Source organism: Salmo salar, chromosome ssa15 (genome assembly GCF_905237065.1).
Source record: "Salmo salar chromosome ssa15, Ssal_v3.1, whole genome shotgun sequence".
Lineage (NCBI taxonomy): Eukaryota > Metazoa > Chordata > Actinopteri > Salmoniformes > Salmonidae > Salmo > Salmo salar.
This window is the reverse complement of record NC_059456.1, coordinates 37,529,844-37,556,870: the sequence shown is the minus strand read 5'-3', so window position 1 is coordinate 37,556,870 and position 27,027 is coordinate 37,529,844. Positions and strand designations below refer to the sequence as shown.

Sequence of the window (27,027 nt, the reverse complement as noted above, 5' to 3'; positions counted from 1 at the left end):
ATAGAACATTTGTGGGCAGAACTGAAAAAGCGTGTGCGTGCAAGGAGGCCTACAAACCTGACTCAGTTACACCAGCTCTGTCAGGAGGAATGGGCCATAATTCACCCAACTTATTGTGGGAAGCTTATGGAAAGCTACCCGAAACGTTTGATCCAAGTTAAACAATTTAAAGGCAATGCTACCAAATACTAATTGAGTGTATGTAAACTCTTGACCCACTGAGAATGTGATGAAAGAAATATAAGCTTAAATAAATCACTCTGCTATTATTCTGACATTTCACATTCTTAAAATAAGGTGGTAATTCTAGAGAAATTCTAGAGAGTCTTAGAGAAAACCCGCTGCAGATCCTGTTAGTCCTCCGGTAAATCCACTTGAGGGGCGGAGGAATGTAGTGGTGGTGTGGGAGCTGGTGCCAGAACTGGTGCTGGAGACTGGAGGGACTGCACATTCCCCTCCAAACGCAGGATGGTTGCCAGTACGCTGTCCATGGCGCTGCCGAGTCTGGAGAGATAGTCCTTGTGATGCTGGACTGTCCCTATGATGGTCGCCAGCTCTGCCTTTCCCGCTGTCTCCATTAGATGGGTTGATTATTCTGTCACGTTGTATAATGAATGATAGCAGACAGGCGCAGGAATACGAAATACAGCTTTTTTTATTTCTCTACCCAAAATAGTGTACGTCATGAACATGATGGGGACAAAGCTCAAAACAAACATGTATATATATATATATATAAATAACACAGGGCTGTAACCCAAACAAAGAGCGAGATGTAAACCTCAAATAAATACATGGGACGAGACACGTAATAACACTAGTACACACTAACACGGTAACACGCAAGCCGATACAACAGAGCACAGGTACTCACAAGACCAACGGACATGGAACAATAATCAACAAGGACAATGTGGAACAGAGGGCACATATATACACATACTAATCAGGGGAATGGGAACCAGGTGTGCGTAATGAGACAAGACAGTCCGGGGTTGGTGGTAATGATCCAGTTCAGTGACGCCTAGAAGGCCGGTGATGTAGACCTCCGGAGCTGGTGAACAGAGTGAACAGCATTACTGGGGGAATCCGTGACAATACAGAGTACTGGTGACTCCTTACTCCCCCACTTCATTCACTGCAATGCAATACACGGTATATGGGATACTTTTTGGGTTGTAGAGAAAATTATTTTCTACTTTTCTCAGCTAAATTGGGGTGGGAAATACTCAGTAGGTCCTCTACTAACCAAATATGTGTAGTTTTGGAAGGGGACTGTGTCATACATATCCAGCAGCACTTCGTTCTCCACCAGCTCCATAGCCCAATGCAATACACTGTAATAGACTGTACATGGGATACAGCGATAGAACTTTTCTAGCTGTCTCAGCTAAAGTGGTGTGGGAAATACTCAGTAGAGTCTCTACTAACCAAATATGGCTTTTATTTGGAAGGTTTCTTCATTTCCGAAAGAACGTGACGTCATAATTTGTGCTGGCAGAATACTAGTTCTGTGTGATAAAAAAAAAAAAATCCTTCTGTGTGATGTCACCGCGGCGGAGATAGTTATCCTCGCAGTAGAATAAAGAGAGTAGAGGAAATCACGATGAGGACAGACTGTGCGCACCAAGTCCTTTCCATGGGTTGTCGATGGTGAAATATCGTTGGAGCGCTATTAAATAACATTCTCTTAACAACCATTGTTCTACACATTGGGTAAGTAGGTGTCACAATATTTCTTATTTTGGCAGGCTTCTCGTCGTCAGGTTGTTGCCAAATGCCGACAAGTAGCCTACAATCTGCTGTAGCCTAATTTATGGGCAAATTATAGGCTACAGTTTTTAATTCAGCTGGTTATTATTGTCATCGCTTGCTGTTGAAACCTGCAGCCAGAAAATGTTGGTCATGTAAATTCAACACATGACCATGCTGTATGCAATGTCATGCATAAAGGCTACAATGCACAGATGTGTGAGAGCAACCTTTTTGTCAATTGATGGATCCGTTGCACATGTATTCCATTGTTATGGAAAAAAACATGTTGTATGTGATGCAGAAGAATGTCAACGAATATCAGTCATACGTATTCCACTTGGGATTGATTGATTATCAGGATCATTAAAAGGCATATGCTATTAATTGATCATAAAAGCGTTTTATTTGAATGACACATCCTCCTCTCCTGTCATCCCCAATGACGTTTGCCTTTGATGGCTATTGAATACTTGAAAACCCTGCATACCTATCTCAAATACAATGATCTGTCCTCTGTCTACCTGTCCTTCTACCTGGCTGATTTTCTTTAATGCAATAAATAGCTTATTTCAATGACCTGACTACAGTGCAATCACAAGGAACAAACATGATCATATTAATCAATGTTTCCTTATACCTTTTGTTGATATTCTCCTGCTGATTAAATAAAGCATAGTCGTATAAACATGGGTCTTGTCTATTGAATGAGCTGTTTACGATGAACGTGAGTCAGACAGCAGCTTTCTTATCACAAAATTCAACCCTATGGTTTAAAATAGTGTTTGGCCTTCATGCATCATGCAGTAAGATGTTGTTGTTATGGTGACCTCCAAGCACTAGGTTTATTACTGGTTGCAGCATGCATTTCATGCCAGTGCTCTGACTCTATAGCTATAGCTCCTGCTGATTAGAGGGTTAGCACCATGTTATTCCCTCCACAACCACCATCAACACATCTACTGTACCAGTCAACACCTGCCCTGAGAGACCACATGCCTGGAAGAATAATAAGCCAGCCCGGGGAAATGTGTTGATTATGATATGGAGAAAGAAGAGATTGCAGACACATTCTAATCTTAAATCTGTCGACTGCCTTCACTAGTCTTTAGAATCCTGTGTAACGTAATTTCCAGACCCTCTCGAAAAATCTGTCTGACCTTCTCCACCATCAAATCAAATCAAATGTTATTGGTCACATGCAGATGTAATGCGAGTGTAGCGAAATGCTTGTGCTTCTAGTTCCGACTGTGCAGTAATCTCTAACAAGTAATCTAATAATTTCACAACAACTACTTTATGCACACAAGTGTAAAGGAATGAATAAGAATATGTATATATAAATATATGGATGAGCGATGGCCGAACGGCATAGGCAAGATGCAGTAGATGGTATAGAGTACAGTATATACATGTGAGATGAGTAATGTAGGCTATGTAAACATTATATAAAGTGGCATTGTTTAAAGTGACTAGTGATACATTTATTACATCCATTTTTTAGTTATTAAAGTGGCTAGAGATTTGAGTCACTATGTTGGCAGCAGCCACTCAATGTTAGTGATGGCTGTTTAACAGTCTGATGACCTTGAGATAAAAGCTGTTTTTCAGTCTCTCGGTCCCAGCTTTGAAGTGACTATGCATATATGATAAACAGAGAGTAGCAGCAGCGTAAAAGAGGGGTTGGGGGGGCACACAATGCGAATGGTAGCCATTTGATTACCTGTTCAGGAGTCTTAAGGCTTGGTGGTAAAAACTGTTGAGAAGCCTTTTTGTCCTAGACTTGGCACTCCGGTACCGCTTGCCATGTGGTACTAGAGAGAACAGTCTATGACTAGGGTGGCTGGGGTCTTTAGGGCCTTCCTCTGACACCACCTGGTGTAGAGGTCCTGGAGAGGTCCTGGATGGCAGGCAGCTTAGCCCCACTGAGCACACAATCCTGGGGAGCTCCAGGGTTTCAATCTGATTCAATCTGATTCAATCTTAGCCCTGTATTGATGCTTTGCCTGTTTGATGGTTCGTCGGAGGGCATAGCAGGATTTCTTGTAAGCTTCCGGGTTAGAGTCCCGCACCTTGAAAGCGGCAGCTCTACCGCTTTTAAGGTGCGGGATATGTCCGTAAACACACCAGCCAGCTGGTCTGCGCATGCTCTGAGGACGCAGCTAGGGATGCCGTCTGGGCCGGCAGCCTTCCGAGGGTTAACACGTTTAAATTTTTTACTCACGTTGGCTGCGGTGAAGGAGAGCCCGCAGGTTTTGGTAGCGGGCCGTGTCAGTGGCACTGTATTGTCCTCAAAGCGAGCAAAGAAGTTGTCTGGGAGCAAGATGTCGGTGTCTGCGACGGGTCTGGTTTTCTTTTTGTAATCCGTGATTGACTGTAGACCCTGCCACATACGACTCGTGTCTGAGCCGTTGAATTGCAACTCTACTTTGTCTCTATACTGATGCTTAGCTTGTTTGATTGCCTTGCAGAGGGAATAGCTACACTGTTTGTATTCGGTCATGTTTCCGGTCGCCTTGCCATGATTAAAAGCAGTGGTTTGTGCTTTCAGTTTTGCGCGAATGCTGCCATCAATCCACGGTTTCTGGTTGGGGAATGTTTTAATAGTCACCGTGGGTACAACATCACCGATACACTTGCTAATAAACTCGCTCACTGAATCAGCATATTACATCAATGTTGTTGTCTGAGGCTATCCAGAACATATCCCAGTCCACGTGATCGAAGCAATCTTGAAGCGAGGAATCCGATTGGTCGGACCAGCGTTGAACAGACCTGAGCACTGGCGTTTCCTGTTTTAGTTTCTGTCTATAGGCTGGGAGTAACAAAATGGAGTCGTGGTTAGATTTTCCGAAAGGGGGGCGAGGGAGGGCTTTGTATGCGTCGCGGAAGTTAGAGTAGCAATGATTCAGAATTTTGCGCATTCAATATGCTGATAAAATTTAGGGAGCCTTGTTTTCAGATTAGCCTTGTTAAAATCCCCAGCTACAATAAATGCAGCCTCAGGATATGTGGTTCTTTCAGGGCAGTCGAGGTGTCTGCTTGGGGGGGATATACACGGCTGTGATTATAATCGAAGAGAATTCTCTTGGTAGATATTGCGGTCGGCATTTGATTGTAAGGAATTCTAGGTCAGGTGAACAAAAGGACTTGAGTTCCTGTATGTTGTTATGATCACACCACGACTCATTAATCATAAGGCATACAACCCCGCCATTATTCTTACTCTAGTCTTTAGAATCCTGTGTAACATAATTTCCAGACCCTCTCGTACAATCTGTCTGACCTTCTCCACCATACTGTAGTGTAAGTGTCATTTAAACATTCAAACAGTGCCACTCAGCTTGGACCAGGCTGTTGTTGTCTACTGACTGCTGTATTTTCTAGAGGATACTAAAAGTAGAAATGAAATGTTGTTAACGCATATCCAGAGTGACAGATGAAGTTGCAGTGGACATAGCATTACAACCCCTCTGCTTCCTCTGGGCAGCAGTGACTCAAATAGACTCAGAAGGGTGCCCCTTCACGTCACAACACTATGTCGTTATCATTATTCTCTGGAAAGGTAAAGAGGAAGGTGAAGAACACTGTTACCCTTTTAACGTTAGAGGTGGGGTTTGTCTGTCCCTAGCTGGCTGCTGCCTATAGGCTTATATTCCTGCTAACTGGAGCTTGTTCGGTGTTAGATATACAGTTATTACTATTCATTATTCATGTGAACTAGTGTCATACATCATCTGCCAGCCTGTCACTCAGGATCTAAATGTCACAGTAAGGTAATTCCAATATGGTCAGTCGTGACTGTACTTTAAAAACATCTATTCAGTTAATGAGCTTAGGAGGATCCAGGTGCGTCCCATTTGTATTATCCTCTTAATTGGCTGTGTTGATGACAGAGAATTAGCAATGGTGTCTGCCTATTAGTATGTGTAATCGCACACATGGGAATGAAAAGTGCAGTTTGGTATCACTTATTTTCCTGTTATCACATTGTGCTGTGTCTACACATTAATTGTTTTTCTCAGGCACGTCTGTTAAAACAAATGCGAAGAGAAACTGTGCCTGTTATTGTATCAAACAAATAAAGTGTAAGGTGTAACTTAATCAGTTTCATCAAGAGTGTTTGATCAAAGACACCCCTACCTGAAAGCCCCAGAGACCAACATAGTCTTTTAAAGATGGTGTCTGAAGGGATTAGTCAGGTAAACACTGACAATAGGTGATATTTTAATTTGGACATCCTTAACTACCTGCGAGCTGCGACTCAGGAAATACTTTTTGTAACAGTTGTAGCTCACTCTGTTTGAAGTCTTCTTTTTTCATCAAGTGTCATCAAGGCGCCTGTGATTGTCTTTGACAGTTTCTGTGCTGGTATTTCACTGGCAATGCCCCAGGAGGGATCCTTTTTCCCATCATTCCTCTCTTCTGCCTGGCTCTCTCTCAGCTCAGTCAGCACCACAGTAATTGGCTCTTGTGAAACCTGCTCAGTTTTAGCACATAGCCAAGCATGCTCTCGCTCCTCTCACTGTTGAGTCAATAAAATTATCACAAATCGGTCCCTCTGTAGAAGACTAACAGGTCCTTGTGGGGGTGGGAGGGTATGTATCAAAATCTATCACATTGGCATTCTGGACCACTCTGCCAGAGACAGAACAGCTTGCAGAGACTGCTGCACACATGTTTCCTCTCTGTGACATATTGAAAATAAGACTAAACTATGTATTGGATGTATTGCTAATGCTTTATTCATACTATTGGGTCGCATTATGCCCTTTTTAGCCCCTTAAACCTCCGGCATTTTGGTAATGAAAGGAGCCATGGGTTAGGTGGTTAAACAGCAAAACAATAAAATCCCATATTGTTGTGTTTATTTTGTGTACTCTAGTGGAGTGTTAAGGTTATCCCCTGGATTAGGTTTTTGGAGTAATTTGATCTTTTTGGGATTAAAGCTCCATTACACTGTTGTTGCCACGCTGGATTAGGAACCAAATGTGCTGATTGGCCCATCGACCCACTGTGAACCGCAGTATTCCTCAGAGGTTCCTACCCTGTGGGTATGTCCATGTTCATCCGCCTGTATCTAAGTCCCTTTGGGTCACCAGCTGCCAGTTTGTCACTGACAAAAGAACAGTGGAGTACTATAATGTTGCAGTGCCAGTATTGCATGACACACATGCAGGAACCCCATGAGTGCACTTAGCTCTCACTGGTAGTGCCCACAATAATGCTACTCTAGTCTACACAGTACAGTGGTGCATCCCAAAATGAGTCATTTTAAGACCACAACACGGGTTGCGTTCCCTGTTCCTTGGACCACAGGTGGCAATCCATATCAGACATTGATTGTCTTTAAAACACAGATAAACTACATTGTAAATCTGATTATTACCATACATATTATTCACTTAGCACACACAATGCCAGGTGAAGAGCCCCACAGACGCACAGCTCTGTGGCCTAATCCTTATCTTTATCCAGCCTTGTGTAAAGTCTAAGTTTTGGGCCAATAAAATGACCAGGATCGTGTTATCTTAAATCACTGGATTTTAACTGAGTTATCACAGAGGCTAAAAATAAACCACTAGCAATCAAGGCTGCACTCGTCGCTCTGCTTTATATCCTGTGTTACACTCTGAAAAGGAATCTGCGGTTGAACAAGACACTGTATGAGGAATAACAAATATGAGACAGACCACCTAGCTGTCATTGTTTGGCCACAACCGACCGCACAACGGCCTGGTAAACTCTTCAACAAGGAGGTTGTTTTTTTCTAGACTGCCCTATGTGATTTCATGAAATGGCACTCTCATTTCCTGCTAAACAAACTGCCTGTCTGCTAATGTAGTCTGTGACACATATGGGCCGATATAAAGACAAGTGTTGCATTCACAAAGTGTTTGTTATCAACCTCTGGCAGGAATTCTGTCTGATGTGAAGAAACAAATTATTTATTAAAGCCCATGATCATTAAAAGGGATGATTGTTTCTCCTTCCATGTGTAATACACCTTGTTAATCTGGATTGTTTTAAACATCATTTCTGTGGAAATTGGAAAGAGAAGTATTGACTGACTGATTATGAATGAGGGTCTGTAGGCCTACTACAAATTTACTATTTCACATGAAGCCAAATAGATACACTACATGGCCAAAAGTATGAGGACATCTGCTCGTCGAACATCTAATTCCAAAATCATGGGCATTAATATGGAGTTGGTCCCCCCTTTGCTGCTATAACAGCCTCCACTCTTCTGGGAAAGCTTTCCACTAGATGTTGAAACAGTGCTGTGTGGACCATTCAGCCACAAGAGCATTAGTGAGGTCTGGGACTGATGTTGGATGATTAGGCCTGGCTTGCAGTCGACGTTCCAATTCATCCCAAAGAGGTGTTTAATGGGGTAGAGGTCATGGCTCTGTGCAGGCCAGTCAATGTCTTCCACTCCGATCTCGACAAATCATTTCTGTATGGACCTCGCTTTGTGCATGGGGGCATTGTCATGCTGAAACAGGAAAGGGCCTTCCCAAAACTGTTGCCACAAAGTTGGAAGCACAGAATCATCTAGAATTCCATTGTATGCTGTAGCATTAAGATTTCCCTTCACTGGAACTAAGAGGTATAGCACGAACCATGAAAATCAGCCCCAGACCATTTTTCCTTCTCCACCAAACTTTACAGTTGGCACTATGCATTGGGGCAGGTAGCGTTCTCCTGGCATCTGTCAAACTCAGATTTGTCCATCGTACTGTCAGATGGTGAAGCGAGATACATCACTCCAGAGAACGTGTTTCGACTGCTCCAAAGTCCAATGGCGGCGAGCTTTCCACCACTCCAGCCGACGTTTGGCATTGTGCATGGTGATCTTAGGCTTGTGTGCGCTGCTCGGCCATGAAAACCCATTCCATGATGCTCCCGACGAACAGTTATTGTGTTGACGTTGCTTCCAGTGGCAGTTTGGAACTCAGTGGTGAGTGGTGCAACAGGACAGACGATTTTTAAGCGCTACGCACTTCAGCACCCAACAGCCCTGTTTTGTGAGCTTGTGTGGCCTACCACTTCGTGGCTGAGCTGTTGTTGCTCCTAGACTTTTCCACTTCACAATAACAGCACTTACAGTTGACCGGGGCAGCTCTAGCAGGGAAGAAATTTGACGAACTGACTTGTTGGAAAGGTGGCATTCTATGACGGTGCCATTTTGAAAGTCACTAAGCTCCTCAGTAAGGCCATTCTACTGTCAATGTTTGTCTATGGAGATTGTATGGCTGTATGCTCAATTTTATACACCTGTCAGCAACAGGTGTGGCTGAAATAGGCAAATCCACTAACTTGAATGGGTGTCCACATACTTTTGGTCATGAAGTGTAGGTGAGTCACTATGACTCTTGAAAGTGAATGCCTGTGCATGTGTGTAAATATACACAGTACAATATGACGATTTCCTTAAAATATGCTTATATCATTAATTATTCCATTGTATTCACTCTTGCATGAGCAAAAAGAGCTATTTTCCATTCATAGGGTCACTGTCAGTCAGAGCACTTAATGGTGAGGCCAACATAGACCTGCCAGAGAGGGGAGTTACAGTGTTGGGGCGCGTGCATGCCTCTTCTGGCAGGTGTGTGTAATGAATTGGCTTTCAGGTGCATTTCCTCTCTCTGAGTCTTGCTCTCCCAAACATTAAGCTCCTCATAAATCTTCTCAAGGTGATTTTTCAACAAAGCGTGGAGGGAGACGGCCTTCTCAAAGTTACAGGCTGCTTCCTGAGGGAGAGGGACATAACTTTTAAGCTACCCTTGGCAACACGATGGGTCACAGCTTCAACCAGCATCTAAGATATGCATTAATTGTAATTATAAACTGGGTGGTTCGAGCCCTGAATGCTGATTGGCTGAAAGCCGTGGTATATCAGACCGTATACCATGGGTATGACAAAACATACATTTTTTTCAGCTCTAATTACGTTGATAACCAGTTTATAGTAGCAATACGGGGTTTGTGATATATGGCCAATATACCATGGCTAAGGGCTGTGTCCTACACTCCACGTTGCATCGTGCATAAGAACAGCCCTTAGCCGTGATATATTGGCCATATACCACACCCTCCAGGGCCTTATTGCTTAAATATAGCCCTGTTCAGTTTCAACCCAGCAAACCAAAATTGGTTCTGTGAACATTCCCAGAACATACATTATGTTGCCCCAAAAGTTTTAATAATACAAACAAATGATGGTTGTACTGATGATCATACAATGTTTGTATAAAACATTCGCCTGATGTTGCAAGAACGTTTCCAGAACACATTTTGTTATTACGTTGAAACCTAAACAACCTTAGGGGAATGTTCTGTGGTGGTTGTTACAGATGTTGTGCACAACATTTTAGTGAATGTTAGGAGAATATTCCAAGGATATTTCATTTAAAACATTTTCTGGGGAAAAAAAACATTTTGTTATCAAAACATTATTTGAATTAATGTTTTTGAGATGTCATAATCCTAATGTCAGATAACACCATAACTAAATATTAATGGGGATGTTAGCTAATGTCCTGGGGATGTTTCCGGTTTGCTGGGAACATACTGTTTGGTGTGAGAGGAATGTTAATTGCTGATTTTTGGTTTGGGTATTTATACATTTTGTGGGACTATTTTAGGCATCCAGGAGATTTTATAGATATAATGACTTAGGACTTGTGAAAAAATGCATTTTGTTCTGCAAATGCTCAACGTCAAAAAGATATCAGTGTGTTGTATGTTTTCTATAAATTGCCAACTTAGCCATGTGCAGCTGTTTTCAAAAGCTCTTTTGTTGTGGAGTCTTATTTCAAAAGCAAATACTGGCTTTCTTCACTTCAAAGCACATAAGAAGATATCCAATTGACTATCCAGTTCAAAGGATTTTAGTGAAGCCTGGAGGGATTTGCTTTGACCAGCGCTTTCAGTGTGGATAACCATTTTATGTGTGCTATCAGGAAGAGAACTGAATATGAAGGTGAATAAGACAATGTGTTGGTCTGCATGGAAAACATCCGTATCTGTTTATTGCATTATTACGTTGTATTTTCTCTTCTATGGATGTTTTATGTGATGTTCTGATTACATTATTTTAGTGGTTATGAATTATGATTTATATCATTATAGCTGATTGTATTTGCTAGCTGTCTGAATTACTGGTGATTATAATCAGTGCTGATTGAGATATACTGTACGTCTGGCTTGGTCTGCATTAGTGAGTCTCATGTCTTCAAAACTAAAGGAAAGCAAGATGCCATCTCCGATTTAGTCATCTACATTGTCTGAATAGGCGATAGCCTTCAACATGGTAATCGGTTTTAATAGCTTACATTATGTACTATGAATCATGGTGTGAGTCAACACAATAGACATGTGTTGTAGGCATGTTATGACTGAAAGGTTTTATATCATTACTGAAAAGATGTTGTGGTTCACTTAGATGGTGCATGACTTTTATTCCTTATCTGCTCTGTGAAATCCCTGGCAGAAATCCAGAGATGGGATTTGGGGAAGAGGGACAGTGTCTCCCAAAACACTGCTGGATTCCACAGATTCACTTTGGCATCTCCTGCCATTGAAACAACAACACTTCAACAGCACAGCCCATGCAGTCTTCTTGTGCACCATGATCATATGTGCATCCCAAATGGCACCCTGGAGCCCTCCAAATTAGACGTCGGCCGATTATGATTTTTGAACGCCGATGCCGATTATTGGAGGACCAAAAAAAAGCCGGCATCGATTAATCGGACGATTTTTATATATATTTGTAGTAATGAAAATACAACAATACTGAATGAACAATGAACCCTTTTCTTTTACTTAATATAATACATAAATAAAATCTATTTAGTCTCAAATAAATAATGAAACATGTTCAGTTTGGTTTAAATAATGCAAAAACAGTGTTGGAGAATAAAATAAAAGTGCAATATGTGCCATGTAAAAAAGCTAACGTTTAAGTTCCTTGCTCAGAACATGAGAACATATGAAAGCTGGTTGTTCAATATTCCCAGTTAAGAAGTTTTAGGTTGTAGTTATTATAGGAATTATGACGCGTCAACTATTTCTCTCTATACCATTTGTATTTCATATACCTTTGACTATTGGATGTTCTTATAGGCACTTTAGTATTGCCAGCCTAATCTCGGGAATTGATAGGCTTGAAGTCATAAACAGCGCTGTGCTTCAAGCATTGCTAAGAGCTGCTTGCAAATGTAGTAAAGTTCTGTTTGAATGAATGCTTACGAGCCTGCTGCTGCCTACCACCGCTCAGTCAGACTGCTCTATCAAATATCAAATCATAGACTTAATTATGATAAACACACAGAAATACGAGCCTTTGGTCATTAATATGGTCAAATCCGGAAACTATCATTTCGAAAACAAAATGTTTTTTCTTTCAGTGAAATACGGAACCATTCCATATTTTGTCGAACGGGTGGCAACCCTAAGTTTAAATATTGCTGTTACATTGCACAACCTTCAATGTTATGTTATAATTCTGTCAAATTCTGTCAAATTAATTACGATCTTTGTTAGGAAGAAACACAGTTCGCAACGAGCCAGGCGGCCCAAACTGTTGCATATACCCTGTCTCTGCTTGCACTAAACGCAAGAGAAGTGACACAATTTCCCTAGTTAATATTGCCTGCTAACATGCATTTATTTTAACTAGAAATGCAGGTTTAAAAAAATATACTTCTGTGTATTGATTTTAAGAAAGGCATTGATGTTTATGGTTAGGTACATTTGTGCAACGAATGTGCTTTTTTCGCGAATGCGCTTTTGTTACATCATCACCCGTTTGGCAAAGTTGAAGTAGGCTGGGATTCGATGATAAATTAACAGGCACCACATTGATTATATGCAACGCAGGACAAGCTAGTTAACTTTTTAGTGACGGGGCAGTATTTGGAAATTCAGATGAATGACGTGGCCAAATTAAACTGCCTGCTACTCGGGTCCAGAAGGTAGGATATGCATATGATTAGCAGATTTGGATAGAAACACTCTGAAGTTTCTAAAACTGTTTGAATGATGTCTGTGCGTATAACATAACTCATATGGCAGGCAAAAACCTGAGAAAAATCCAACCAGGAAGTGTGGAAATCTGAGGTTTGTAGTTTTTCAAGTGATTCCCTATCTAGTATACAGTGACTTAGGGTTCATTTTGCACTTCCTAAGGCTTCCACTAGATGTCAACAGTCTTTACAACATTGTTTCATGCTTCTACTGTGAATAGGGAGAGACTAAGAGCTCCTGGAAGTAGATGAGTGAGAAAATGACATGAGCTCAGTGGCACGCACTCCCGTGAGAGTTAGCTGTGTTCCTTTTCTTTTTTGAAGACAAAGTAATCGTCCGGTTGGAATATTATGGAAGATTTATGATAAAAACATCCTAAAGATTGATTCTATACATCGTTTGACATTCTATACATCGTCTGTAATATAACTTTTTTGACTTTTCGTCTGAACTTAACTGCGCGAGCACAGTGCATTTGGAGTACTCTACCGAATGCGCGAACAAAAAGGAGGTATTTGGACATATATATGGACTTTATCGAAACAAATTAACATTTATTGGGGAACTGGGATTCCTGGGAGTGCATTCCGACGAAGATCATCAAGGTAAGTGAATATTTATAATGTTATTTCTGAGTTTTGTTGACTCCACAAAATGGCGGGTTTGGTTTCTTCTCTGAGCGCTGTACTCAGATTATTGCAAAGTGTGCTTTCGCTGTAAAGTTTTTTTGAAATCTGACACAGTGGTAGCATTAAGAAGTGTATCTATAATTCTTTGAATAACAGTTTAATATTTTATCAACGTTTATGATGAGTATTTCTGTAAATTGATGTGCTCATTCACCGGAAGTTTTGGGAGGCAAAACATTTCTGAACATTACACGCCAATGTAAAATGGGGTTTTTGGATATAAATATGAACTTTATCGAGCAAAACATACATGTATTGTGTAACATGAACTCCTATGAGTGCCAACTGATGAAGATCATCAAAGGTTAGTGATTCATTTTAGCTGTATTTCTGGTTTTTGTGACGCCTCTCCTTGCTTGGAAAATGGCTGTGTGGTTTTTCTTGTCTCGGCGCTGTCCTAACATAATCTAATGCTATGCTTTCGCCGTAAAGCCTTTTTGAAATCGGATAATGTGGTTGGATTAACGAGAAGTTAATCTTTAAAATGATGTAAAATAGTTGTATGTTTGAGAAATTTTAATTATGAGATTGTTGTTGTTTTGAATCTGGCGCCCTGCTATTTCACTGGCTGTTGAATAGTGTGTCCCGCGGGTGGGACGCTAGCATCCCACATTTCCCAGAGAGGTTAACCTAGTAATATCATCAACCATGTGTAGTTAACTAGTGGTTATGTGAAGATTGATTGTTTTTTATAAGATAAGTTTAATGCTAGCTAGCAACTTACCTTGGCTCATTGCAGCCACAAGGTCCTTTTGATGCTGCACTCGCCTAACAGGTGGTCAGCCTGCCACGCAGTTTCCTCGTGGATTGCAATGTAATCGGCCATAATCGCCGTCCAAAAAGGCCGGCCATGCCGATTAATCGGTCGATCTCTACTCCAAATGGCACCCTAGAGCCCTCCAAATGGCACCCTAGAGCCCTCCAAATGGCACCCTAGAGCCCTCCAAATGGCACCATAGAACCCTCCTAATGGTACCCTAGAGCCCTCCAAATGGCACCAAAGAGCCCTCCAAATGGCACCCTAGAGCCCTCCAAATGGCACCCTAGAGCTCTTCAAATGGCACCATAGAGCCCTCCAAATGGCACCCTAGAGCTCTCCAAATGGCACCCTAGAGCTTTCCAAATGGCACCCTAGAGCCCTCCAAATAGCACCCTAGAGCCCTCCAAATGGCACCCTATAGCTCTCCAAATGGCACCCTAGAGCTCTCCAAATGGCACCATAGAGCCCTCCAAATTGCACCCTAGAGCCCTATGGCCCCCTATCCAGAGGATGTCTTATGTTTCTTTGATGAGGCAGGCTGCCAGCAGGACAGGCATCCTTTATGGATGGCCTTTCTCCCTCCTTCTCTAAAGGGAGAACGACCGTGGTTCTTCCTTTCCAGTGGTCAGAAGAAGATAAATCACCATGCAGCCCACTTGTGTGGTGTATGCTTTGTCCCATTACCTCTCTGCTCTGTCTCATTTCCATCTCTCCTCACTCCTCTTCGCTATAAATAGGGAAAGATTAAAACCTCTCATCCGGCTAACCTGCACAACATCTTCAACTCGCTTGCCAAGTATGTTTATGTTTTTCTCTTTCTTCACTGCATATAATATGTATTCTCTGAGCACTGGGGGTATTTATACAGACAGTTTATGAGTTCATATCAGTGGCTTTTAGAACTAATCTGTCTCAGCAGATGTGACACCATCTACACTAATGTAGGAGATTTATGAGAAATGGCGACAGGAATTTGCAGATGGTACTATGAACTGAAGAGATGATCAATCAGGCTTAGGAATCTCTCCATTGGAAGTACGCTGGAGGAGCCTTACTCAGTGACTTTTGAGTGCACTGAAGTCACTTGTTCGTTTGGTGCTCTGACATTTGAACAACCCTGGGAGGTGTATCCTCTAAAGCCCATTCAGCAGGAGGTCGCCTGTCCAAATATAGCCCTGTATTGAAGAGGAGACCTCTCTTCTCTTCCTGGCTGCTATGGGAGACATGTACTTAATTAGCCTCCCTATGTTTGAAAATATGGAGGTCACTTTGTAGGCTTTGTTTCAAATGACGTCTTTCCAAAGCAAAAGGACAAATAGCAGGAAAATGAGGTGGAAAAAACAAAGGAAATATTGTGGCCTCCCCCACTGGGATTTATTTCTGAATAGAAGAGGTCCAATGAGCAGTGTAACATGATCAGATGGGCATCTGCTGTCAGAAGCCTTTATAGTAACACATGTAACGCTGAAATAACATTGTCTCTGCAAATATTGTACTGCTGTGATTAATTTAATTGCATGTTTTTGCCATATAATGTGTTTTTTTATCAGTTACATAAACAAGCATTATGCTCCTGCAACATTCAAAGAGATTTTCTCCATAAATGGCTGTTTATTAGCGTGTTTGTTTGTGTTTTATTTATGTTCTGCAGTGCCATTGTCAGAGGTTATCACAGTATTTTTAGGTTATGTTTGGCAGGCGTCCTCGGTGCCTTGGTGGGGTCTCTCTGTGGTGGCCATTTTATCTGACCGCTCACTCGGTCACATGCTGCCCTTTTGGACAGAGGGGTGCTGGGAAAAGCCTTTGAGCCTGCTGAGAGGGACACACCGAGGACGTGCTAGCCTTCCATACTGTCACTCACAGCGGCGTCAACAGCTACCACTGGGTTGGATAAAGATCTCATAGGGACAAGATAAAATACTATTGGATGGCCATCTCTCAGATATAAATAAGGCACTGTCTCTTGGAAGGCCATTTCTCTTTTTTGTAGTAGAGTATCTGGGATCTGGAAAAATCATTGTTTTCAAGAATACCTCAGTGGATAATTAGATAATGGTGCCTGATCAATTATATAATTTTATGCTTTGCACTGCTATATGACAGGGTAACAGTGGGAGTAACAGTGTTGGTGGAGAGGCAGGCAGTTCCCTATGCTCTGTGAGCAGGACTCTTGTGTTTGTGTGTGGCTACAGTTATGAGAGGCCCTGACCCACCAGGCCTTCCTGAATAATGAACAGTCAACTGTTCATTCACAATGCTGCCATGTGACTTCATTCCTTGAAGTTTCCCACTGAACACGGCTCATTATCGGACATTGGGAGCTCTCTCTTCTCTCAGTGGAGTGAAAGGAAGAGGGGGACCCAGGGACAGGGTCCTGATTGGGCCGTGGTGGAGTCGTCTCAAGCCTCTTCCTCACTCCATGAAGCTCATCCACTTATCTCTGTCACTTTAAGCCTCCTGGGAATCGGACATACGTATACTGTCGATTAATAACTTCTTACAACAATGGCCTTCATGACAGCTGGTTGAATGTAATTTATGGTGGACTATGCGCTAACAAATTGTATTTGTCACCTAGAGAGAAAATACTACAGAAGGTTCTAGAAATAGTTGGTTGAAATAACACAGAAGTTTTCTACGTTCCTTTATGAGTACATGCACATGTTGACACTGCACCCCGTGTCTCATCTGAGCTGTTGTAAAAGCTCCACTTTCCCTCACTTTTCAATCCTATTACCACCATGGAGAGCTTATAAAAAGGTGCTATCTAGAACCTAAATGGGTAATTCAGCTGTCCCCACAGAAGAACCCTTTGAAGAACCCTTTTTTGGTTCCAGGTAGAACTCTTTTGGTTCCAGGTAGACCCCTTTCCACAGAGGGTTCTACATGGAACCCAAATAAGTTCTACCTGGAACTTAAAAGGTTTCTACTGGGGACAGCCGAAGAACCCTTTTTTAACCCTTTTTTCAAAGAGTGTGTGGATTAAAAGGTAGTGGGGCTATTGAAAGCTTGTTAAATTCTCCATAGAATAGGAGGCTATGAGGAGGATAAATTAACCTTGTGGCTGGCAGGGTGTGCAATGCTGGTGATGAGTGGTGGTGGATGTTTAAAGCTTCAAGGTCAGCCTAGCCCAGAGTAATCAGCGATTTCACATGGCATGGTTCTCTTTCAAGCCATTGTCACTGAGTAAATTGGCTGGTGCGGCTTTGCGTGTTGTTTGCTGTGCTGACACAGGAGGAGGAGCTTCCATGGCCGTTACCCTTATCACACTCGGCCAAGCTGCTCTAGGACATCACTCCACATTGGTCCCACCAGTACTGACTGTATACTGTTTCAGCCTTTAGTTCAAGTGACACTAAAATGTTAAAGCTTTGATGACAAAGGTTGTGAGAGCAGACTACATGACACAGGGGCACAACTTTGGTTTTATAAGTGTGTGTGTGTGGGGAGGGGGGCATAATCTATACAGTACCAGTCAAAAGTTTGGACATAACTACTCATTCCAGGGTTTTTCTTTATTTTTACTTTTTTCTACAATGTAGAATAATAGTGAAGACATCAAAACTATGAAATAACACGTATGGAATCATGTAGTAACCAAAAAAAGTGTTAAACAAATCAAAATATATTTTAGATTCTTCAAAGTAGCCACCCTTTGTCTTGATGACAGCTTGGCACACTCTTGGTATACTCTCAACCAGCTTCATGAGGTAGTCACCTGGAATGCATTTCAATTAACAGGTGTGCCTTGTTAAAAGTTAATATGTGTAATTAATTTCCTTAACCTCTATGGGCTAGGTGGGACGCTTGCGTCCCTCCTACTCAACAGCCAGTGTAATCCCGTGGCGCGATATTCAAAAACCTCAAAAATGCAAAAACTTCAATTTTTCAAACATATGACTATTTTACACCATTTTAAAGACAAGACTCTCGTTAATCTAACCACACTGTCCGATTTCAAAAAGGCTTTACAACGAAAGCAAAACATTAGATTATGTCAGCAGAGTACCCAGCCAGAAATAATCAGACACCCATTTTTCAAGCTAGCATATAATGTCACATTAACCCAAACCACAGCTAAATGCAGCACTAACCTTTGATGATCTTCATCAGATGACAACCCTAGGACATTATGTTATACAATACATGCATGTTTTGTTCAATCAAGTTCATATTTATATCAAAAACCAGCTTTTTACATTAGCATGTGACTAGCATGTGACTAGCATTCCCACCGAACACTGCCGGTGAATTTACTAAATTACTCACGATAAACGTTCACAAAAAGCATAACAATTATTTTAAGAATTATAGATACAGAACTCCTCTATGCACTCGATATGTCCGATTTTAAAATAGCTTTTCGGTGAAAGCACATTTTGCAATATTCTCAGTAGATAGCCCGGCATCACAGGGCTAGCTATTTAGACACCCAGCAAGTTTAGCACTCACCAAAGTCAGATTTACTATAAGAAAAATGTTATTACCTTTGGTGTTCTTCGTCAGCATGCACTCCCAGGACTTCTACTTCAATAACAAATGTTGGTTTGGTCCCAAATAATCCATAGTTATATCCAAACAGCAGCGTTTTGTTCGTGCGTTCAAGACACTATCCGAAAGGGTAAATAAGGGTGACGAGCATGGCGCATTTCGTGACAAAAAAATTCTAAATATTCCATTACCGTACTTCGAACCATGTCAATCGCTGTTTAAAATCAATTTTTATGCCATTTTTCTAGTAAAAAAGCGATAATATTCCGACCGGGAATCTGCGTTTAGGTAAACAGACGAAAGAAAATAAAGCATGGGGTCGACTCGGGCACGCGCCTAAGCCCATAGTACTCTGATCGGCCACTTGCCAAACGCGATAATGTGTTTCAGCCAGAGGCTTCCTCGATATCATTCAGCTTTTTCCCGGGCTCTGAGAGCCTATGGGAGCCGTAGGAAGTGTCACGTTATAGCAAAGATCCTCAGTCTTCAATAAAAAGAGCCAAGATGAACAACAACTTGTCAGACAGGCCACTTCCTGCATGGAATCTTCTCAGGTTTTGGCCTGCCATATGAGTTCTGTTATACTCACAGACACCATTCAAACAGTTTTAGAAACTTTAGGGTGTTTTCTATCCAAAGCCAATAATTATATGCATATTCTAGTTACTGGGCAGGAGTAGTAACCAGATAAAATGGGGTACGTTTTTTATCCAGCCGTGTCAATACTGCCCCCTAGCCCTAACAGGTTAATGCGTTTGAGCAAATCAGTTGTGTTGTGACAAGGTAGGAAAGGAATACCCAGAGTTACCTCTGCTGCAGAGGATAAGTTAATTAGAGTTAATTGCACCTCAGATTGCAGCTCGAATAAATGTTTCTCAGAGTTGAAGTAACAGACACATCTCAACATCAACTGTTCAGAGGAGAATCAGGCCTTCATGGTTGAATTTATGCAAGGAAACCAATACTAAAGGACACCAATAAGAAGAAGAGACTTGCTTGGGCCAAGAAACATGTGCAATGGACATTAGACTGGTGGAAGTCTGTCCTTTGGTCTGATGAGTTCAGATTTGAGATTTTTGGTTCCAACCGCCGTGTCTTTGTGAGACGCAGAGTAGGTGAACGGATGATCTCCGCATGTGTGGTTCCCACCGTGAAGTATGGAGGATGAGGTGTGATGGTGTGGTGGTGCTTTGCTGGTGACACTGTCTGTGATTTATTTTGAATTCAAGGCACACTTAACCAGCAGGGCTACCACAACATTCTGCAGCGTTACGCTATCCCATCTGGGGACCAAGAAGGAGAGTGATGGAGTGCTGCATCAGATGACCTAGCCTCCACAATCATCCGACCCCAACCCAATTGAGATGGTTTGGGATGAGTTGGACCGCAGAGTGAAGGAAAAGCAGCCAACAAGTGCTCAGCATATGTGGGAACTCCTTCAAGGCTGTTGGAAAAGCATTCCTCATGAAGCTGGTCGAGAGAATGCCAAGAGTGTGCAGTGCTGTCATCAGGGTAGAGGGTGGCTACTTTGAAGAATCTAAAATCTAAAATATATTTTGATTTGTTTTAACACTTTTTGGTTACTACATGATTTCATATGTGTTATTTCATAGTTTTGATGTCTTCACTATTATTCAACATTGTAGAAAATAGTCCAAATAAAGAAAAACCCTTGAATGAGTAGGTGTGTCCAAACCTTTGACTGGTACTGTATATTTAGCCTTGATGTCCCTGAAATGGAAGACAGCTCTCTCTCTGTTTTTGACTAAAATAGAGATATTTTAGAGATATTCCACATATATGTTTGCAGTTTGTAGCCTAACTGTTACCTTTTTTTAAGGTTTTTGTCAAGATTGTCCATCTTTATCAAAATGTAGTTCTGGACACCTTCGATGGAGAGATGTGAGTCATCTGGGCTGGGCTCAGTCAGTATATTTGTCCCTTCAATCCCACCCCCCACTAATCGCAGAAGAGATCATTGAGCATTCCTAGAAATAGACATGAACATTTCTCTCCATTAACAACTTCTTGAGGTCCTAGGTGGAAAGTTGTTCAGTATTAGGAGGTAAAATGATGTGCTGCTCCAATGTTATTTAGGGTTAGGACAGATCAAGACTGGATTAGCAGTCTTTGTTTTAGAGGGGTTGTTATTACCGTAGGTAATGTCTGTGTTGAGGTGTTGACTTCAAGATATTTGACTTCCTTCTTTGCATACTTTCGAGGGGAATATGTTTGCTGATTAACTAGGATATTTTAGTCTTTAGTGGTCTAAACTGTGATCCTTTCTGATTGTGATAACATAAGCCTTTACACACCTACACCTTTCAACCCACATATGCACATGATGCTTTACAACGCCCTCCTTGCTGCACTGTGTGAGCAAGCTCAACCATACGGAGATAAGCTTGTGTTTCTAACAGCAATGTGCGGGCGATGTTCTCAGTCAAACACACACAAGCTGATGCCTCCCTCTTGCCTTCTGGCACTGGACTCTCTCTCATAGGCTGCTTGGCACAGGGGCCTGCTGGCCTGCTGGCAATGCACAGAGCTCCTTTTATTCCAGTGGACATCGATGAGTGGAAGACTGCAAGGAGGAGAATGCCAACACCAGTTCCTGCTGCTTCCACTCTGCGAGGGCACTGTGGGTTCCACTGCTACCCAGAGCCTTTTGTTGTATGGACCCGAGTCCAAATACAGCAGTCTATCTGTAGTCACACACAGTTGTGGATGCATGTGTTTAGCAGTGGGCCTTTAAACGCACTTCTCAGAGCATTCTCAGCACACACAAGGCCTTGAGGGCCACACTGCTTAACCAGCACAACACGTCTTCTAAAGCTGGCCACAGATAAAGGAGAGGGAGCCATGAGGATTAGAGGGCCCATTTAAGAAGTGTTGTTCACCTAGTGAATGTTTACATAACACTAAGTCAAGACAATTGCATTTTTGGTCTAAATGGCCCTGCTTGGCTCTGGCCCCTATTCTGACTAATGTCTCCCCCTGATTCCATCTTTCACCGGTGCCCCAGGTGTTATGCTGGAGCCCTGTTAAAAATAGCGACAAAGCTAATGCAAGAATTGCCTGTCTTGACTAAGGGGGTTTTGATTCAATTCTAAATGTTGTGACAACCAGCGAGTGCTTATCATCTACGGGACTGATACTCCCATTGGAGGTGATGCACCGTCTGTTGAATGATGACTAGATCGTTTTTTTAGGCACTGTCTCTTTCTCTCTCTGTGTGTGTGTGTGTGTGTGTGGCAATGTGTGTGTGCAAATGTGTGTGTGTGTGTGTGTGTGTGTGTGTGTGTGTGTGTGTGTGTGTGTGTGTGTGTGTGTGTGTGTGTGTGTGTGTGTGTGTGTGTGTGTGTGTGTGTGTGTGTGTGTGTGTGTGTGTGTGTGTGTGTGTGTGTGTGTGTGTGAGTGTAAGGATGTGAGTGTGTGTGTGCGCAAATGTGTGTGTGTGTGCACGTGCACATGTGTGTGTTGTGTTCTTGGAGGTAGGATATGTTTTCTTTGGAAATGTATAGGGTGTCTAAATGTGTATGGTATTGTAGCGAATGCAAGGGGCAGCCCTGACTGGGACTTGTACCCAGGTCAAGCAACTGGCAATATTATTTCTGGTATTAAAACCTATTTGTAATCCAATGAAAGATAGTGAATAGGCCAGGATAGACTGTAATCCAATGAAAGATAGTGAATAGGCCAGGAGGGATTGTAATCCAGTGAAAGACAGTGAATAGGCCAGGAGAGACTGTAATCCAATGAAAGATAGTGAATAGGCCAGGGGAGACTGTAATCCAGTGAAAGATAGTGAATAAACCAGGAGGGACTGTAATCCAATGAAGACAGTGAATAGGCCATGAGGGACTGTAATCCAATGAAGACAGTGAATAGGCCAGGAGGGACTGTAATCCAATGAAAGACAGTGAATAGGCCAGGAGGGACTGTAATCCAATGAAAGACAGTGAATAGGCCAGGAGAGACTGTAATCCAATGAAAGACGGTGAATAGGCCAGGAGAGACTGTAATCCAATGAAAGATAGTGAATAGGCCAGGAGAGACTGTAATCCAATGAAAGATAGTGAATAGGCCAGGAGAGACTGTAATCCAATGAAAGACAGTGAATAGGCAAGGAGAAACTGTAATTCAATCTCTGAATATGTATTATTTTGCATAAATTAAGCAACAAGAGGGAATGTTTAACATGCACAGTAGATTTGTAATTTAGTCATACAGTACTATACTGCTGTGAAATGAGCCCCCTGCTGGTCAAATTGTACACTGCATTGCATATTATTTTGAGACTTACTGGTTGTCTGTCCATTACTACATGGGGTCTCATAATGTAAAAGGCAAAGTTGTATATTTAAAGAAGAAATAGAGCTGCAGTAATGACATGCAGGAAAGGTTGCATAACACATGGCTAAGTATTGATCACATGTGTACCAATGCCCCTGTAGTAATAAAGTAGTACAAATCAATAGCCATTAGGCCAAGATAACAAAGGTCCTGGATATTTAGACTAGAGCTAAGGCACCAAATGTCCTTAGAGCAGGGTATTGAGGCAAGCAGTGCTCTTTGTGAAAGCACTATGGTCTGTTTTATTGCTCATATTATGGTTCAGTATGTAGAGATTTACTATACCGTACTGTACCAGGGTTGAGGAGAAATTCACTACCTCTTCTAGTCTTTTTAAGAAACGTTTGTGTGTTGAAAATGCCTAACCACTTGCATAATCTATTTGCATACACTTCAAACAGACATACTGTACCAGTCAAAGGTTTGGACACCTACTCATCCCATGTTTTTTTTTTTGTTTTTTTTACTATTTTCTACATTGTAGAATAATAGTGAAGACGTCAAAACTATGAAATAACACATATGGAATCGTGTAGTAAATAAAAAAGTGTTAAACAATTCAAAATATATTTTATATTTGAGATTCTTCAAAGTAGCCACCCTTTTCCCTTTTCCTTTCCCTTTGCCTTGATGACAGCTTTGCACACTCTTGGCATTCTCTCAACCAGCTTCATGAGGTAGTCACCTGGAATGCATTTCAATTAACAGGTGTGCCTGGTTAAAAGTTATTTTGTGAAATGTATTTCCTTCTTAATGCGTTTGAGCCAATCAGTTGTGTTGTGACAAGGTAGGGGTGGTATGCAGAAGATAGCCCTATCTGGTAAAAGACCAAGTCCATATTATGGCAAGAACAGCTCAAATAAGCAAAGAGAAACGACAGTCCATCATTACTTTAAGACATGATTAAATGTTGACTCCCCGTACCTGCTTCTTATCTCCGGCATCGGTCCTTACAACATGTATGTGTTGCAGCATGCACAATACATTCATTACCTTAGTAATGTGAACAGATATATTCTGTTTTATTGTAATGTGTGACGGAAAGCTTGTGTAATGACTTTTATAAATTGGGTGGGTCGAGCACTGAATGCTAATTGTCTGAAAGCCGTGGTATATCAGACCATATACCACGTGTATGACAATGCATTTATTTTTAATGCTCTAATTACTTTGGTAACCAGTCTACAATAGCAATAAGGCACCTCAAGGGTTTGCGTTGTGCCTAAGAACAGCCCTTAGCCGTGGTATTTTGACCATATACCACACCTCCTCGGGCCTTTTTGCTTAAACATAACAGTGTTATCAACCAGGTACAATATGTTTAGACATAAATGACACTTTGTTGTTGTGTTCCAGACTAGGCTATGAGGACAAGGCCCAGCGATGACTGATGTGGAGCCTGTTGTCACTGATTTTGCAGCCACAGGGAGGACTGGCCGGAGGAACGCTGTACCTGATATCGCTGGGGCAGAGCCTGCTGACCTGCCAGACAAACTAGCAGAGCTCTCTGTTGTAGGTGGGTAGTGAAATTTACTATCAATTACATGCAGTACTTGATTGCAAAGTTTCTGCGATATTTACAATAATTTACATACGCCTAATGTACATGATTGCATGCTTTCTCTCTGTTATGGATTAAGATGAATTGTACTTTGAATTGTAATTCAAAGTATTTTCATTTAAACATTTCATTTAGAATTTGATTCAGTTTATTTCAGAAACAGTATTTTGTGAATATTAAAGATGGTACTCTGTCCATTCTTTTTGAAAATCATAGAAGTACATGCAATTTTCCATAACAATACTTATCTCTATCTAGCCATTATAGAAAAAGTGTGGTGGAGCAACACTTAATAAAGCACTGTCATTAAAGAAACTCTTTACTCAGATAGTTGAGTGCTTTTGTGAGGCCCTGCCAGCCCAGTACCCATTACCATTATCAAGAGTCTTGTCTGGACAGCCAGCTTTCCATTAATCAAGCAGGGTTTAATGGGAAGGGCATCTGGACGTTAACAGAATGTAAAATGAACCACAGCTTTAACTGTTTAAATGGAAACAAATGAAAGGAACAGCCATCTTCCTCTATTAGTAATAACACAAAGGCTGTGAGGGAAAGCCCAAGAAGTTTGGACTCCAGGAATAGTAGCTGCTGTCTTGGTTATATACTAAAGCCAATACACATATTGCTTCATAGGTAGGAGGGGAAGTTATTGTTAGTTGGAGGCCTCTGTTTATGTATAACTTTTTTACTCAGCATTGCTCCCTTTCACTTCGTGGCTGCAGTGCATTGTTACACCCTTCAACTATAATGACTTGTCAGTTGAGCATTAATGTATGAGTCAATAACAAGATTATGCACACACACGGTTGCACACATGCACAAACACACACACATACATAGACAGAGAGACAGACAGACAAACACATACAAACACAAATGCACACACACACACAGAAACACAAACACACACAGAAACACAAACACAAACACACACAAGGGGTCAAATGGTCAGCTTTTGTGAAATTCATCTCCTTCTGTTACTCACATTGGCCATTTCATGACTTGATTTAAGCAGATTTAACCAACCAGCAGCATATACTGTAGATCCTAATGTTGTAGAGGGCATGAACCAGATATTTCACATTTGCGTGCAATTTGCAGTATAAATCCCCTATAAAATACAGAAAGGAATTGTCTGTCAAGAAGCAGTCTGTGTTGGCTCATTTTCCCTGGAGACGGTCATCTCAATGATGGTGAAGGCTCTCTGTAGAGTAATTCACTTTGACAGTGTTCAAAACTGTATTGAAATGCTGAATATTTTTTATTTTTCTATTTTTTATGAACAAAGCAGTTGAGTTGTGAGGATCTGTGTTCAGTTTAGTCTCTGTTGATATTCAAGGTGTCAGCCAGCTATGTGCTGAGGTTGACAATCTCATATTCTCTTCATCTTGTGAATGCAAGATACTGTATCTTCCATGTCTTACAAACAAATACGCTACAGTTTGGATTGTGAATGGAATGCAAACATTTTCAACTACATGGGCATTGAGGCATTTTCAAAGATATGTTCCTGACTGAAATGATGAATGTTGCTCGGTGTGTTTCTCAGATGATGGAGGAGAAGGCGGAGAGTGCACGTCCTCTGGAAGCCCACCGAAGTGCCCTACAGAGGGTGAGGAGAAGGCGGAGGGGACGTAATAGGGCCGTGGTCTCTGGCTAACTGACTACAAGAGAAGATGGAGAACAAGAGAGAGACTGGCTCTACTATGGCCCGCTTCACCTCAAACAAACCCAATTGACTAGACAACTGTAATCGTCATGCACTGTGCTATGCAATGTCAGGACACCTACGATGGAAACTTAAATAGTTGGGTGAAAAAGGGAGAGCGCTATAAAAAGGAAAAGGCTGTTTCTTTATAAGGGGGTATTCGTTCAAGATTACCCAAAATTCATTACATGTACAGAGAATGAAACTGCACTTATGTCCTGTTCATATTAACATATGAAGTGAACTGGTGAAGTGTCATGACTGAAAAATGTCATTTCTTATTTGAGCAAGAGGGACTTGTACATACGTTACATACGGAACTATTCCAATGAAAGCATTTTTTCTCAGAATGTCAAAATGTAGTTGCAGGAATGTTTATTTTTGCACAACAAAATAATAAACATTCCATTTGGTGATGGAAGTCAAATTTGTATCTTACAATTGTCGTTTATTAGAGCACTACAGTGCAACCTCTACTTTGTGTTTTTTTTTACTGTTAAAATATGCATAGTTAACAACTGAGTTTTTAGAAATAAAAAAATATATATGTATTTTTGGGCAGTAAATACAGTTTTACATTATAGTTGCCACCCATTAAAGATGCATTTCAATGTCCACTGCAGCTAATATACATAATGCTTTATGTACGGCATTGTGGTGAATATTTTTCAGA

At 41.5% G+C, this 27,027-nt stretch overlaps 1 protein-coding gene across 1 annotated transcript; it reads left to right on the top strand.

The window, feature by feature from the left end:
• Nucleotides 1-987: 987 nt before the first annotated feature.
• Nucleotides 988-27,027, top strand: LOC106571534 (cAMP-dependent protein kinase inhibitor beta). Its single transcript, XM_014144695.2, has 3 exons — nt 988-1,716; nt 24,442-24,601; nt 26,196-27,027. The coding sequence occupies exons 2-3, from the start codon at nt 24,469-24,471 to the stop codon at nt 26,282-26,284; spliced, it is 222 nt and encodes a 73-aa protein (XP_014000170.1). The 5' UTR covers nt 988-1,716; nt 24,442-24,468; the 3' UTR covers nt 26,285-27,027.